Source organism: Hyla sarda, chromosome 4 (genome assembly GCF_029499605.1).
Source record: "Hyla sarda isolate aHylSar1 chromosome 4, aHylSar1.hap1, whole genome shotgun sequence".
Taxonomy (NCBI): Eukaryota; Metazoa; Chordata; class Amphibia; order Anura; family Hylidae; genus Hyla; species Hyla sarda.
This window is the reverse complement of record NC_079192.1, coordinates 295,379,532-295,395,104: the sequence shown is the minus strand read 5'-3', so window position 1 is coordinate 295,395,104 and position 15,573 is coordinate 295,379,532. Positions and strand designations below refer to the sequence as shown.

At 41.9% G+C, this 15,573-nt stretch overlaps 2 protein-coding genes across 5 annotated transcripts in view; one reads left to right on the top strand and one right to left on the bottom strand.

Annotated features, from left to right (window-relative positions):
- Positions 1–5,671, bottom strand: part of LOC130369386 (speedy protein 1-A-like) — a 33,013-nt gene extending 27,342 nt beyond the window's left edge. Inside the window, exon 1 of the mRNA XM_056574575.1 lies at positions 5,533–5,671. Within this exon, the coding sequence (XP_056430550.1) occupies positions 5,533–5,543 (11 nt within the window). The 5' untranslated portion in view covers positions 5,544–5,671. The remainder of the gene's footprint in view (positions 1–5,532) is intronic.
- Positions 5,672–6,148: 477 nt separating this feature from the next.
- Positions 6,149–15,573, top strand: part of DRAM1 (DNA damage regulated autophagy modulator 1) — a 41,159-nt gene continuing 31,734 nt past the window's right edge. Inside the window, exons 1-3 of one of the 4 annotated variants that reach the window (XM_056574586.1) lie at positions 9,952–10,068; positions 10,168–10,338; positions 14,278–14,339. Coding sequence is in view for 1 of the 4 variants with exons in the window: in XM_056574582.1 (XP_056430557.1) it covers positions 9,935–10,068 (134 nt within the window). In the remaining 3 variants the exon portion in view is untranslated. Of the gene's footprint in view, positions 6,168–9,653; positions 10,069–10,167; positions 10,339–14,277; positions 14,340–15,573 lie in introns of those variants that run through there. The other 3 variants (XM_056574583.1, XM_056574587.1, XM_056574582.1) reach the window with 3 other exon arrangements.

Genomic DNA, 15,573 nt, shown 5'->3' with positions numbered 1-15,573 from the left:
GGTGATCTCTGAAAGTGATGTTGCTGTTTCTAAGTTTTTTTTAAGCATTCCACTGTATCCAGTGATGATAGGTCATATTTGGCAACCATATGGATCACAGAATTAATAACGTTATGTGCAGAGGTTTTTATTTCTGATCTAGCTAAAGCTTTGAATGCATTGTCTTATTTTACTGTTGCTAAAGAACCTTAGGTCCTACTCCTTCAGATGCAGGAAGACATTAACCGTTAGGTGTCTCTCCCTTTAAAGGGGTAATCTGGGGAATTAAACTAATCCCTTATCCACAGGATAGGCGATAAGTGTCTGATCGCAGGGTGATCTTCTGCAGACCGCGATTACCTGTATGGGCCCTAACAACTTATGAGTCCTTGGGGGCAGAACTGCCCCCACCCTCGGAGGTGAGCTGTGAGTGACAACCTGCTCGGTCAATCATATTGTAATTATTCCACAAGTAGTACACTGCTCAAAAAAATAAAGGGAACACTAGCCTAGATCTGAGTGAATGAACTAATCGTATGAAATACTTTCGACTTTACATAGTTGAATGCGCTGACAACAAAATCATACAAAAATTATTAATGGAAATCAAATTTATCAACCCATGGAGGTCTGGATATGGAGTCACACTCAAAATCAAAGTGGAAAACCTCACTACAGGCTGATCCAACTTTGATGTAGCGTCCTTAAAACAACTCAAAAAGAGGCTCAATAGTGTGTGTGGCCTCCACGTGCCCGTACGACCTCCCTACAATGCCTGGGCATGCCCCTGATGAGGTGGCAGATGGTCTCCTGAGGGATGTCCTCCCAGACCTGGACTAAAGCATGGATGGAGTAAGACATGATGTCCCAGATGTGCTCAATTGGATTCAAGTCTGGAGAACGGGCGGGCCAGTCCATAGCATCAATTCCTTCCTCTTGCAGGAACTGTTGACACACTCCAGTCACATGAGTTCCAGCATTGTCTTGCATCAGGGCCAACCGCACCAGCATATGGTCTCACAAGGGGTCTGAGGATCTCATCTCGGTACCTAATGGCAGTCAGGCTTCCTCTGGCAAGCACATGGAGGGCTGTGCAACCCCCCGAAGAAATGCCACCCCACACCATTACTGACCCACCGCCAAAGCGGTCATGCTGGAGGATGTTACAGGCAGCAGAACGTTCTCCATGGCGTCTCCAGACTCTAACTATGTCACATGTGCTCAGTGTGAACCTGCTTTCATCTGTGAAGAGCACAGGGCACCAGTGGCGAATTTGCCAATCTTGGTGTTCTCTGGCAAATGCCAAACATCCTGCATGGTGTTGGGCTATAAGCACAACCCCCACCTGTGGACATCGGGCCCTCATACCACCCTCATGGAGTCTGTTTCTGACAATTTCAGTGGACACATGCACTTTTTGTGGCCTGCTGGAGGTAATTTTGCAGGGCTCTGGCAGTGCTCCTCCTGCTCCTCCTCGCACAAAGGCAGATGTAGCGGTCCTGCTGCTGGGTTGTTGCCCTCCCCCGGCCTCCTCCACATCTCCTGATGTATTGGCCTGTCTCCTGGTAGCGCCTCCATGCTCTGGACACTACGCTGACAGACACAGCAAATCTTCTTGCTACAGCTCGCATTGATGTGTCATTCTGGATGAGCTGCACTACCTGAACCACTTGTGTGGGTTGTAGACTCCCTGTCATGCTACCACTAGAGTGAAAGCACCGCCAGCATTCAAAAGTTACCAAAACATCAGCCAGGCAGCATAGGAACTGAGAAGTGGTCTGTGGTCACCACCTGCAGAACCACTCCTTTAATGGGGGTGTCTTGCTAATTGCCTATAATTTCCACAGGTTGTCTGTTCCATTTGCACAGCAGCATGTGAAATTGAGTTACATTATGTTGTTTAAGTGTTCCCTTTATTTTTTTGAGCAGTGTATTATAATCTTGTACATATGGTGTCATTCAGTTTCACAATTAGCACCAATAAGTTTTCATCTTGTGATGTATTGTGAAAATCTTCCCCACCAGGAAATGGTAAGCATGTAAATGAAACATCTGCTTTAACTTTTTCAGCCCTGCACTTCTTGGTACTCATATTAACATGAATCAGGAAATGAGACTGTCTCGTGGCATGTCGAATGAATATTTCCTTTACACATATTGTTGCATAATAAGATAGATTTTTAGAACTCAGTATTGCTTGATAACCAAGTTTTTCCAAACCAGATAGGGTAAGAAGATGTTGAATTGTATTTTAAAAAACTTGATAAAAATGCACAATCATGTATCAAGTGAAAATATTTTTTAATGCAGGCAGCACATTTTCCAGGCCTTTCTCCAGTTCATTAGTAAATGATACCATGTGGCTGCTTTGGGGCAATTTGAGAAAGGGGGCCCATCCCTAGTGGGTACCATAGTGCTGCTGGTAGTAAACTGTGCACACTCCTTTTTTTCCACATAAAACTTGTGCACAGACAGGGCTTTTGCAAAAAAATGCACACTTTTACTTCTCTTTGCACTGGTGCAGGGAATGATAAATAACCCCTTTAGTCTTTCAGAAATCAGGTAAAGCTGGGTCAAACTTTTACACACCAGATAAACTAAACCTCACTACCCCTGCAATAGGCTTAGGCCATGTTAACACGTGGGAATTTCCATGTGGAATTCCACTTGGAATGTCCGCACGGAAATTCCACTGCAGCAGAGTCCCATTGAATTCAATAGGATTCTGCTGCACTGTGTACAGCGGAATTTCCATGCCAGATGTTTCCGGCACAGAAATTCTAATGTACATAGCCGTCTCTGAGACATTCCTGTGTGGTCGGAGCTCCTGCAGATAATGCTGGCACCCACACTCTTTGGAATGTCCACACTGAGATTCTCCGTGCGAACATTCCAGCATGTATAGCCTAAGTCTAAACCAGAGCTTTCCAAGTTTTTTATGTTGGTGAAACACTTTTTAGAAATGCATCATAAACTTCAATGGAAGAAAAACACGACAAGATTTCAGTAAAAAAAAAAAAATAGATCATACTCTCAATATGCTGCGATTGCAATTTCTTTCTGGGTTTTAGTGCTTGTTTTTAGCATAGTTAGATCAGAGCTTTTTTTCAGAAATTTTTCATAGACTACTGATTGATTTTACCAGTGAGGGACAGCTGCTGTCCACAAGTTTGCTTTCAACTCAATATAATGCAATATAGCTGTAATCAGTTGTTAAAACCAATTACTGTAGTTGCACTACAAAAATTAACATTGTAGCCCTGACCCATACCAGACTGTATACCCACTAAATACCAATAGAAGGGTAAATAGACAAAGAACTGGGACAAGAACATGGAACTCGACGTCACGCTCCCTCCCATAGACTTGTATTGAGGGGGCATGGCCATGATGTCACAAGGGGCGTGGCCGACCCCCGCAGTGTGAAAACAGCATTCGGAACATTTACTTGAGATCCAGATAGAGCTTTTTGGTAAAGCACATCATTCTACTGTTTACCGAAAATGGAATGAGGCCTACAAAAGAAAAGAACACAGCACCTACAGTGAAATATGGTGGAGGTTCAATTATGTTTTGGGGATGTTTTGCTGCCTCTGGCACTGGGTGCCTTGAATGTGTGCAAGGCATCATGAAATCTGAGGGTTACCAACGGATTTTGTGTCTCACTGTACAGCCCAGTGTCAGAAAGCTGGGATTGCATCCGAGATCTTGGGTCTTCCAGCAGGACAATGGCCCAAACATACATCAGATGGATGGCAACAAAGCGCTGGATGGTTCTGAAGTGGCCAGCAATGAGTCCAGATCTAAGGCTGCATTCACACCACGTTTTTGCAATACAGTTCTCGTATCAGGTTTTTGATGAAAAACTGATTCCTCAAAACCTGACTAAACTGTATCAAAACGTGTGTACAAGTTTCAACCCGTATACAGTGAAAAATCGTATACGGTTTGAAAAATGATGTCCGGTTGCATCCGTTTTGTTAGAAAAAAAAGTATACGTTTTTAACTTTTCACTCCATTTTGAATAAAGTTTCACTTGTTTGATTGAAATTCCAAGAAAAAAAACTGTGCAAAGTCAAAAACCGTATGGTAAAAATCGTATGGAACCGTATGCACATATGGTTCTGTACGGTTCCCATTGACTTCCATGTTAAAAAAAAAAGTATTCGGTTTAATACAGTTTTTCACAAGGATCAAAAAACGTGGTAGACTACGGTTTTGGGTACGGGAAAAAAACTGACAAAACCATACAGGATGCAAAACGGACACAACCTGATGCATCTTTTGACATACGGTTTTCACATTGAAAACGTATACGGGAACTGTATTGCAAAAACGTGGTGTGAATGCACTCTAAATCCCATTGAACACCTGTGGAGAGATCTTAAAATTGCTGTTGGGAAAAGGCGCCTTTCAATAAGAGAGACCTGGAGCAGTTTACAAAGGAAGAGTCCAACATCCTGGCTGAGAGGTGTAAGAAGCTTATTGATGGTTATAGGAAGCGACTGATTTCAGTTATTTTTTCCAAAGGTTGTGCAACCAAATATTAAGTTAAGGGTGCCAATAATTTTGTCCAGCCCATTTTTGGAGTTTGGTGTGACATTATGTCTAATTTGCTTTTTCTTCCTCCCTTTTTTGGTTTAGTTCCAATACACACAAAGGGAATAAACATGTGTATATCAAAACAGGTGTTACTGCAATCTTTTTCTGTGAGAAATACTTCATTTTCTAGAAAAATTCCAGGGGTGCCAACATTTAAGGCCATTACTGTGTGTATGTATATATATATATATATATACATGACACCGGAAACGCCGGGACTTGGCGTCCGCATGGAGTACAGTGTTACAGTACACTACAGTACAGTACAGTGTTACAGTGGAGTTACAGTGGTGAGAGGATCCATCCCCCCGCCCATCTGTTATGATGCACAGCTGCACGTAATTATTAATTAATGGGAATATGATCTTTTTCTATAATATGCACTATTTTATGTATGTTTTTGTATATATTATGATTTGAATCATGTATTCATATTCCCTGTAATGCCACATCTTGCACTTTATCTTTAATATTGTATGTTTTTATGTATTTATACACTGATTATTTGATTGATGTTTTGGTCCTGCGTGACCATAAAAAGACACCTGATATTTCATTTGTTGCTTGAAAATGGTTTGGTGAGCAAACCGAAACGTCGCCTCACGTTGTGTGAATAAAGACACTATCTTGCACTTTATTACGGTGTTGCTGCTGCTCATATGTCTGTATTTACTTGGACCCCTGGACCTGGGATCTCCATAATTTATTTAAGTTGTGGGTCGGTATTTGTGCTGCTGCCAGAGATAGTGCCCCTTTAAAGTCAATACTATGAACAGGCCCATATTTTACAAGTTCCACATACAATTTTCATGTATATTTACTGGATTTTACGTGCTGCCCTTTAGTTAATCTTCTACAAATTAATTAAAGGAAATCTGTCATCAGTATCACTCGCACTAACCTGTTATTGATACTTATAGTGTGGGTAACACTGATCAAAACGATACCTACCTTTTCCCCATTCGTTGTTGCGTTCCGCTGTGTTTTGTGGTATGCTAATATAGGCAGAGCTACACTCTCTTTCCCAGACATGGTGATGTCACTGTTGTTGGGTCGGCACTCCGCTCTGCTCATTAATATTCATGGTAAAAGAAAACTGTCCCGGCACAGGCTTCTTGAATGCTCTTGGAAATTTCAAAGAGCATTCAAGAAGCCTGTGCCAGGATTGGCTTCTTTTAATTGGATTATCTGGGTCAATGAGCACAGTACCACAACCTGAGTACCGCCCTCTCCTCTACATCAATATTCATATCCCCCCCCTCCCTGTTCGCTCTCTCTCTCTCTCTCTTTATGTATAGTATATATGTATTCTGCTATAAGTATATCTTATTACTATACAAATTTTTGCTCTTTGTATGCCTTCATCATTACATTATATTTAAAAGGATTGCGGAAAATAAAATTGCATTGATGTTAATTTTTTTATTCACCACCCGAACATTTCTGCTGTCAAATAACATTTTTCAGTATGTTATGCTTATTTTACATATCAGACCATTCTAACTATGTGATTGTGTCTATATAGGAAGAGCACGATTACTTCTGGAGAAGGTGGGACTACCGAAATGTTTGCTTTTAGAACTGCTGTAAGGACTCCATCAATAAAGAGAACAGAAAATGCTAAAGAAAAGGGAAGTACAGGGGAGGGGACAGCAATGTGACACTGGCCATAAAACTTCACAGAGATCATGTGAAAGCGGATCTGTATGTAAAAATCTAAAACTAGGATTCTGGAATCAGTGTCACCCGCACTAACCTGCTGTCTGCTGTACAGACTAATAGTTTGATGATGCTGATTACATTCGTTTTTGCTGTTTTTTATTTAATTTCTCCATTGTTAAGATATTCTTTGGAATGTAAACACGTAGATTAGATGGTTTGGTGCACTAGTGTGTTCCCTAGCCCTGAGGTGCACTGGTATAGCCAGCATGCTTCTTATTGTAGCACATCCGAACCCAATATCCACTTGTCTTCCCCCAACAAACCTTGGACCTCTGTGCTTGGAGATCTTGCGCATGCACATTAAGATTTCCTACACACGGAAGCAGCAAGTCGCTTTACATCTGCAGCCATCTTTTTCAGGTTTAAGTCGCCCCTAATAGTTTGTGAAACTACTTCTTAAGTGTTATTGTTTATTTTCTCATATTAACCCCTTCATGACCCCATAAATTTTGATTTGTGGCTTATGTTACTTCTAAGACCCACAACTTTTTTTTTTTTTCACTGATATGTTCTGACCTCTATAACTTTTTTATTGTTCTACCTACAGAACTGTGTTAGAGTTTATTTAATGTGCCATGAGCTGTAGTTTTTAACAGTACAATTTTTGTGTAGTTCTGGCTTTTTGATCACTTTTTATTACATTTTTGTTGGATGTGATTAAAAATCCCCAGTTCAGACAATTATGCATGCCTCGATACCAAATATGTTTACTTTTTTTTTTTTTTTTTTTTACAATGTTTTATTTGATAAATGGGAAAAGGTTGGTTTGCAACAGAATGTTTGCTAAAATGTGTGGCTTTTTATGCCAGTTTTCATACAACATTGATAATTTTTCTCCATAACTCAATACAAATTTTAACTATTCTGTCCATTTCTAGACATATAAACAGTCTGCACAAGACCTATATGGTCATGAATGTGTTAATATAAGTTTTATAAATACTGTATATACTTGAGTATAAGCCGACCCAAATATAAGCCGAGGCCCCTAATTTCACCCCAAAAACCCAGGAAAAGTTATTGACTCGACTATAAGCCTAGGGTGAGAAATACATCATCCCCCCATGTCATCATCCCCCCCTGTCATCATCCAGACCCCCCTCATCATCACCCTGTCATCATCCCCCTCGTCCTCATCCCCCCCTTCATCATCACCGCCTGTCAATCCCTTCATCAGTGGTCTTCAACCTGCGGACCTCCAGATGTTGCAAAACTACAACTATCACTATCTATGTATTTTTGCTGTTATTTGGTCCCTACAGGAAACATAGGGACAGTACAATTTATTTTGCAGCAGGACGGACTGTCACCTATGCCAAGGACCTATATAAGATTATTCATACCGATCTAGTATATTATATATGTTTCCCTGAGGACGCCATTGAAACGTATGGTAGAAATGCGTCGGTGGTATAATATATTGGCAATTGATATTGGTAACAAATAGTTACTATTCATCTGTGGCACAGGTTGAGCGTTTTTTCCCTCTTTCCTCCAAGCATGATCTTGCTCCCTGCGGTCTGTATATACCTATTTTAATGGTGTTGGAATTAAACACATATATGGGTGATTTTTAATGATCCCAATAAAAGTTATATTTTAGGCACTACCCTGAACACATTTATTATTTTGTTCTTTTGATATATTTGAATGCTGGGTGGTGTTTGCGCCAGAGCGCGGTCTGACGTGGGACCTAAACATATCTACGTATAGTGTTTTTTTGCAAAAATACAACTCCCAGCATGCCCGGACAGCCGATGGCTGTCCGGGCATGCTGGGAGTTGTAGTTTTGCAACATCTGGAGGTCCGCAGGTTGAAGACCACTGAGAAGGGATTGACAGGCAGAGAGTTCACTCGAGTATAAGCCGAGGGGGACGTTTTCAGCACGAAAAATCATGCTGAAAAACCCAGCTTATACTCGAGTATATACGGTAATTATTGTACCCACAATATTACATATTGTGTTTTGCAATATGTAATGTTTATATTGCTTTACACAACTAGTGATGCACCGATTCTGGACATTTTCACAACTGCTCATACTTGCCTAGATGTTCCGATTCCTATTCTGATACTATTCATTTATATTTATTTATTGCTAACTGCAGCATGTTCATTTCCCATCACACCAGCCAGTAATCACCATTTTTCCATATTGGTAATTTGTACTAGCGAGTACAGTGATCCCTCAACTTACAATGACCTCAACATACAATAGTTTCAACATACAATGGTCTTATCTGGACCATTGTAAGTTGAAACCAGACTCAACATACAATGTACAGACAGTCCAGATCTGTGAAACGTGTCTGGAAGAACCGACCAATCAGAATGGACATTCACTGGTAAAACCCTTGTATTACTGAAGCGTATGCACTGACTGATATCTGGTAGCACCCCCTACAGTATAGGGAGGTATTACATGTTCTGTACACTTTACCTATACCAGGGTTACCTGCTCCTTTGGACACCAGGTGAGGGCGACTCCATGTTATTTTTTTAGGACATTGCCCGAAGAAGATCCTGTCCTCAACATAGACCAGTGTTTCCCAAGCAGGGTTCCCCCAGCTGTTGCAAAACTACAGCTCCCAGCATGCCCGGACAGCCTTTGGCTGTCCGGGCATACGGGGAGTTGTAGTTTTGCAACAGCTGGAGGCTCCCTGCTTGGGAAACACTGACATAGACAGTGATTTACAGCTCCCAGCAGATCTTTCTTACTTTTATATGTAAGGATTTGCTTTATCTGTATTAGTTACCTACTTATTTTTCTTTAATTCTCACTTTTTCCTATTTTTGGATGACATTTTGGTGCCTTTAGAACCAATTACCAGGTTTCCATAGAGTTCTGGTCTCAACATACAATGGTTTCAACATACAATGGTTGTCCTGGAACCAATTAATATTGTAACTTGAAACACTGTACTTGAAAAAAGTATTGGTACTCATACTCAGTGCATTTGTACCAGTGCATCCCCACTAGAGATGAGCGAACTTACAGTAAATTTGATTCGTCACGAACTTCTTGGCTCGGCAGTTGATGACTTATCCTGCGTAAATTAGTTCAGCCTTCAGGTGCTCCGGTGGGCTGGAAAAGGTGGATACATTCCTAGGAAAGAGTCTCCTAGGACTGTATCCACCTTTTCCAGCCCACGGGAGCACCTGAAAGCTGAACTAATTTATGCAGGAAAAGTCATCAACTGCCGAGCCGAGAAGTTTGTGACGAATCGAATTTACTGTAAGTTCGCTCATCTCTAATCCCCACTTACAACATATCAGACCATTCTAACAATGCGACTTTGTATGGGAAGAGCACGGTAGTACCGGAGGAGGTGTGACTATTGAAAGGTTTCCTTTCAGAACAGCTGTAAGGGCTGAATAAGTAAAGCAAACAGAAAATGCTGAAGAAAAGGGAAGTTCAGGGGAAGGGGCAGCAACATGAAGGCGACAATGAAACTTCACTGAGATCATGTGAAAGGGGATCTATACTTAAAGAAAAACTTAAAGAAATAAGTTTCATACAGTTCCTGGTCTATATCTGTACTTTATAGTGATTCTACAACATAAAGGAAATAGGCACTTCCTCCTAGAGCCCAGAGGCTGCTGCATACAAACTGCCAAGGAAGTAGACCCCATGGTTGTTTGGTGTATGGACAGTGTGGCTCTGTTGCCATGTGTCTTGGTTATTTGGTCCGCTTCAGCATTTATTGCCTCTTACATCTTTGCAGTGCTTGAGGGACATGTGGTGTCTTTTGTACCTTATATAAGGTAAGAAATGTTCCTGTTATATTTGGTCTGGTTTACATTTGTTATGTATGTTATTACTTTTGTATAATTGACAATACTGTGATTTTTTTGTTTGTTTAGGCGATGAATCAGAAATGAAATCTGTGCTGTTCTATTATTTCCTTTTTGTTTATTTTTATCCTATCTCTTCAGCTGTTGTTCCTCACCCCTTTTCTGTGACTGAAACGCACCCACTTAGTGGAGCTGGTTAGCTATGTCTACAACTAGTTAGATACTCCAAATCTATATACTGTAAGTTTCTTAGACTTTTTTGGAAATAATGAAAACAATGAATGGTCAAAATCTGTAGAAAAGTGGTTATGATATTTAAAGGGGTACTCCAGTGGAAAACCATTTTTTTCAAAATGAACTGGTGCCAGAAAGTTAAACAGATTTGTAAACTACTTCTATTTAAAATGCTTAATCCTTCCAGTACTTCACACCTGCTATATACTACAGAGGAAGTTTTATAGTTATTTTCTGTCAGACCACAGTGCTCTCTGCTGCCATCACTGTCCATGTCAGGAACTGTCCAGAGCAGGAATAAATCCCCATAGCAAACCTCTCCTGCTCTGGACAGTTCCTGACATGGACAGAGGTGTCAACAGAGAGCACTGTGGTCAGACAGAAAAGAACTATACAACTTCCTGTGGAACATACAGCAGCTATACTGGAAGGATTAAGATTTTTAAATAGAAGTAATGTACAAATCTGTTAAACTTTCTGGCATCATTTAATTAAAAAAAAAACTGTCCCCTTTTAATATTATTGTTTATAAGTAGAATTTTTGCTTACTGGGAATTCTGAAGTGTTTTGTCATTTGTTCATCCACACAGAATTTCATCTTAGTATTACCTTAAATAATTTCTACCAGGGATGCAGAAGTGTGGTGGCCATACATTGTTAGAAGTCTACTAAATGCAGCCGACTACTGTCTGTCCCACGAAAACCTGTTCGGCTTCCCTGAGTGTGCATGTTTTCCATTGTGGAAGGAAATTACCACTGTTAGATGCTTCTGTCTTTAATTTCTGAATGTCAAATGTTCAATTCCCATGCTTTTGCCATCAATGGACCCCATATGCACTGGACTCTTGGCTGATCCAATCAGAGTTCACCCAACCAGCTAATTTCTTATGATCGTATGCTAATTTAACATGCTGTTGTGCAAATGGAACAGACAACAGGTGGAAATGAGCAATTAGCAAGACACCCCCAATAAAGGAGTGGTTCTGCAGGTGGTGACCACAGACCGTTTCTCAGTTCCTATGCTTCCTGGCTGATGTTTTGGTCACTTTTGAATGCTGGCAGTGCTTTCACTCTAGTGGTAGCATGAGATGGAGTCTACAACCCACACAAGTGGCTCAGGTAGTGCAGCTCATCCAGGATAGCACATCAATGCGAGGTGTGGCAAGAATGTTTGCTGTGTCTGTCAGCGTAGTGTCCAGAGCATCAGGAGACGTGGATGAGGCCGTAGGAGGGCAACAACCCAGCAGCAGGACCGCTACCTCCACCTTTGTGCAAGAAGGAGCAGGAAGAGCATTGCCAGAGCCCTGCAAAATGAACTCCAGCAGGCCACAAATGTGCATGTCCACTCAAACAGTCAGAAACAGACTCCATGAGGGTGGTATGAGGGCCAGACATCCACAGGTGGGGGTTGTGCTTACAGCCCAACACCGTGAAGGACGTTTGGCATGTGCCAGAGAACACCCATATTGGCAAATTTACCACTGGCGCCCTGTGCTCTTCACAGATTAAAGCAGTTTCACACTGAGCACATGTGACAGACATGACAGTCTGGAGACGCTGTGGAGAGCGTTCTGCTGCCTGCAACAGACTCCAGCATGCCCGGTTTGGTGGTGGGTCAGTAATGGTGTGGGGTGGCATTTCTTTGGGGGGCCGCACAGCCCTCCATGTGCTTGCCAGAGGTAGCCTGACTGCCATTAGGTACCAAGATGAGATCCTCAGACCCCTTGTGAGACCATATGCTGGTGCGGTTGGCCCTGGGTTCCTCTTAATGCAAGACAATGCTAGACCTCATGTGGTTGGAGTGTGTCAGCAGTTCCTGCAAGAGGAAGGCATTAATGCTATGGACTGGCCCGCCCGTTCCCCAGACCTGAATCCGATTGAGCACATCTGGGACATCATGTGTCGCTCCATCTACCAACGCCACATTGCACCACAGACTGTCCAGGAGTTGGTGGATGCTTTAGTCCAGGTCTGGGAGGAGATCCCTCAGGAGACCATCTGCCACCTCATCAGGAGCATGCCCAGGCATTGAAGGGAGGTCATACGGGCACGTGGAGGTCACATACACTACTGAGCCTCATTTTTTTTATTCGTTTTATTGAAAAGTTAACAATATCGGCCACATGGCCTACAAACAGTAATTGGTAGACATAGAGCATATCATGCGAGCGACAGGGTCAGACATAAAAGACCGCAGAAGCCAGCTCAACGAGAAGCAGAGACCAAGAGATAACAAATAAACAGAACATCCGGCTACCATCCATCATCGAACTTAGGTTGCAAGTAAAACAACAAACTAACCGAACACCACCAGGTAGTACAAAAGACGTAGACAAACAAACATAGAGGACAAATGTCGGACAGGCGCTTACACAATGGGGAAGGGAATCCAAAAAAAAAAAAAAAGAAAATAAATAAGCTCATTGAGAACGCAATCAGTGAACACGGGGAGTGGTCATAGAGTATGTGCATTGAGTAAGGGGCGACGAGCACCAAGCACCCCAGACAAAAATGAATTTAACCTTTCATTTCCTATTCTTATACACCATATGAGAAAAGGGGATGACCACATTAACTAAGGCCTTCCATTGGGATAAGGTAGGTGGGCGTGGGTCCATCCATTTGAGCGCAACCGCCTTCCTGGCCAAGAACAGAGTTTCCTGCATGAAAGTACGGTTATGGTGTTACCATACCTCTTCGTCCAGCACCCCGAAGAGGCAGACCAGTGGATTGGGTGGAGGTGAGAGTTTCACCAGGGCGGCTAAAATTTGAAGGACTTCCCGCCAAAAGGCCGCAATACTGAGCCTCATTTTGACTTGTTTCAACCTTCTTAGCGGTTATCCTGAGCGTGACTCGGGGTTAATTTTCCCTGCCAGGAGCGGTAACCCCGAGTCACGTTCAGGGTAGCATTGCAGAGTTGCCGGGGTAATAAGGCTGCCCGGCAAACCTAGTGTGTGTTGCTGCCGAACAAAAATGTGACAAGGGGGGGATGAATGTGACAACGGGGGGGGGATGAATGTGACAAAGGGGGCGGGGAAGAATGTGACAAAGGGGGGGGAAGCATGTGATAAAGGGGGGGATGTGACATGGAGGGAGGAAGAATGTGACAAAGGGGGGAATGTGACAACGGGGAAGAATGTGACAAGGGGGGGATGTGACAGGGGGAATGTGACATGGAGGGGGGGGGGGGAATGTGACAAGGGGGAAGAATGTGACAAGCGGGAGGAGGAGAATGTGACAATGGGGGGATGTGAAATGGGCGGTGGGCATAAAATGGGTAGGTACAATACATAACGCCAAATTTCCATGCAAAAAATTGTACCACTTTTGGTACATATTTCCAGACATAATCATACCGCCAGGGAGTTTAAGGACATTACATCAAAGTTGGATCAGTCTGTAGTGTGGGTTTCCACTTTGATTTTGAATGTGACTCCATTTCCAGACATCCATGGGTTGAAAATTTTGATTTCCATTGATCATTTTTGTGTGATTTTGTTGTCAGCACATTCAACTATGTAAAGACGAAAGTATTTCAGATTTGTTCATTCATTCAGATCTAGGATGTGTTATCTTAATATATATATATACCTTATTTGTCGGTGTATAACACGCCCCCTCATTTTAACAGGGAAATTTTAGTAAAAAATAAATGTAAAATCAATGACTTGGAAGCTTTGAACTTAATGCTACATCATTCCTCCAACTCTGAATGCCCCCATTTTCCACATCATTCCCCCTGCTCCTCAGATGCCCTGATTCCCGATTCTAATGGCATTTTTCCTTTCATGCTACATCTCCCAGTTCTTGAGATTACAATTGCATTTCAGTAAAGCATTGTTCCCTTCATCATATCACTTGTTCTACCATGGCCTAAAATAATCAATATGATAGAATATTGTAAGATTTCTCAAGACTGGAACATTTTCTTGACATTTTTTACAGGAGAGGGACCTTGTATGGTTTCCAGCATTCAAAGCATGCAACAAATAGTGGAGTGAGGCCAGGTGAATGACATAGACATTTTTTCTTGTCCTCTTATATAAAGATATCAAGTTGTTTGAAACCACAAGAATGCCATTGAGTGGCATTCCCAGGAAAGTCTTGAAGTTGGCATGATCGGTCCAGGGTCCTGACTGTTTCTATGCTTGGCACTAATAACTATATTACTAATGCAAGTTATTCCTTTGCATCATTCCTATCTATTATCTCATGCTAAATGTTATTCTTACTGTTTTCAGTAGTGACGTGCAGAGTCTTTTGGTTGAATTATCCATTTTTATACTTGGGTCAAATCAAGGAAATCCCTCTAATTCTAACCTACCTTTCCCAAAGTAGGCCTATATGATGCAATGACATAATGGAAGCAAGGACTAGTAAGCAATAACTATTATAATGGGCAGTATGGTGGCTCAGTGGTTAGCATTGTTGTTATGCAGCATCAGGGTCCCGTGTTTAAATCAGAATAGAGAAATGTCTGCATGGAGTCTGTATGTTCTCCCTGTGTCTGTGTGAGTTTTCCCAGGGTACTCCAGTTTGCTCCCACTGAGGGCTGTATTACACCCGCCAATATACACTGTAAACAAGCATCTATTTTGTAGAATGGTGCTTGTTTAGTGGACCTATTACAGGGCTCAACTATTGTGCTCTGGTTGCTTTGCTGCTATCATTTATCGGCAGCACATCCCCTATTACATAGCAAGATGTACAGTCAATGAGTGATGTTTTTTGGCAGGCTAAAACCAAGTGATTAGCCAACAAGCATTTACTTGTTCATTGGCTGGTTCTTGGTCCTACAAAGGTTACAAAGGTTAATATTAGCCTATTCAGCCGATAATAACTCCATGTTATAGGACCCCAAGACATTAGAGCTAGGACAAAAGCTTGACATTATTTATAAAGTTGTTAAAGGGGTACTCCCGTGGAAAACTTTTTTTTTTAAATCAACTGGTGCCAGAAAGATAAGCAGATTAGCAAATTACTTCTATAAAAAAAATCTTAATCCTTCTAGTACTTTTTAGGGGCTGTATACTACAGAGGAAATGCTTATCTTTTTAGATTTCTCTGATGTCATGACCACAGTGCTCTCTGCTGTCCATTTTAGGAACTGTCCAGAGCAGGAGAAAATCCACATAGCAAACATATGCTGCTCTGGACAGTTCCTAAAATGGACAGCAGAGGTCGGCAGAGAGCACTGTGGTCATGACATCAGAGAAATCTAAAAAAGATAAGCATTTCCTT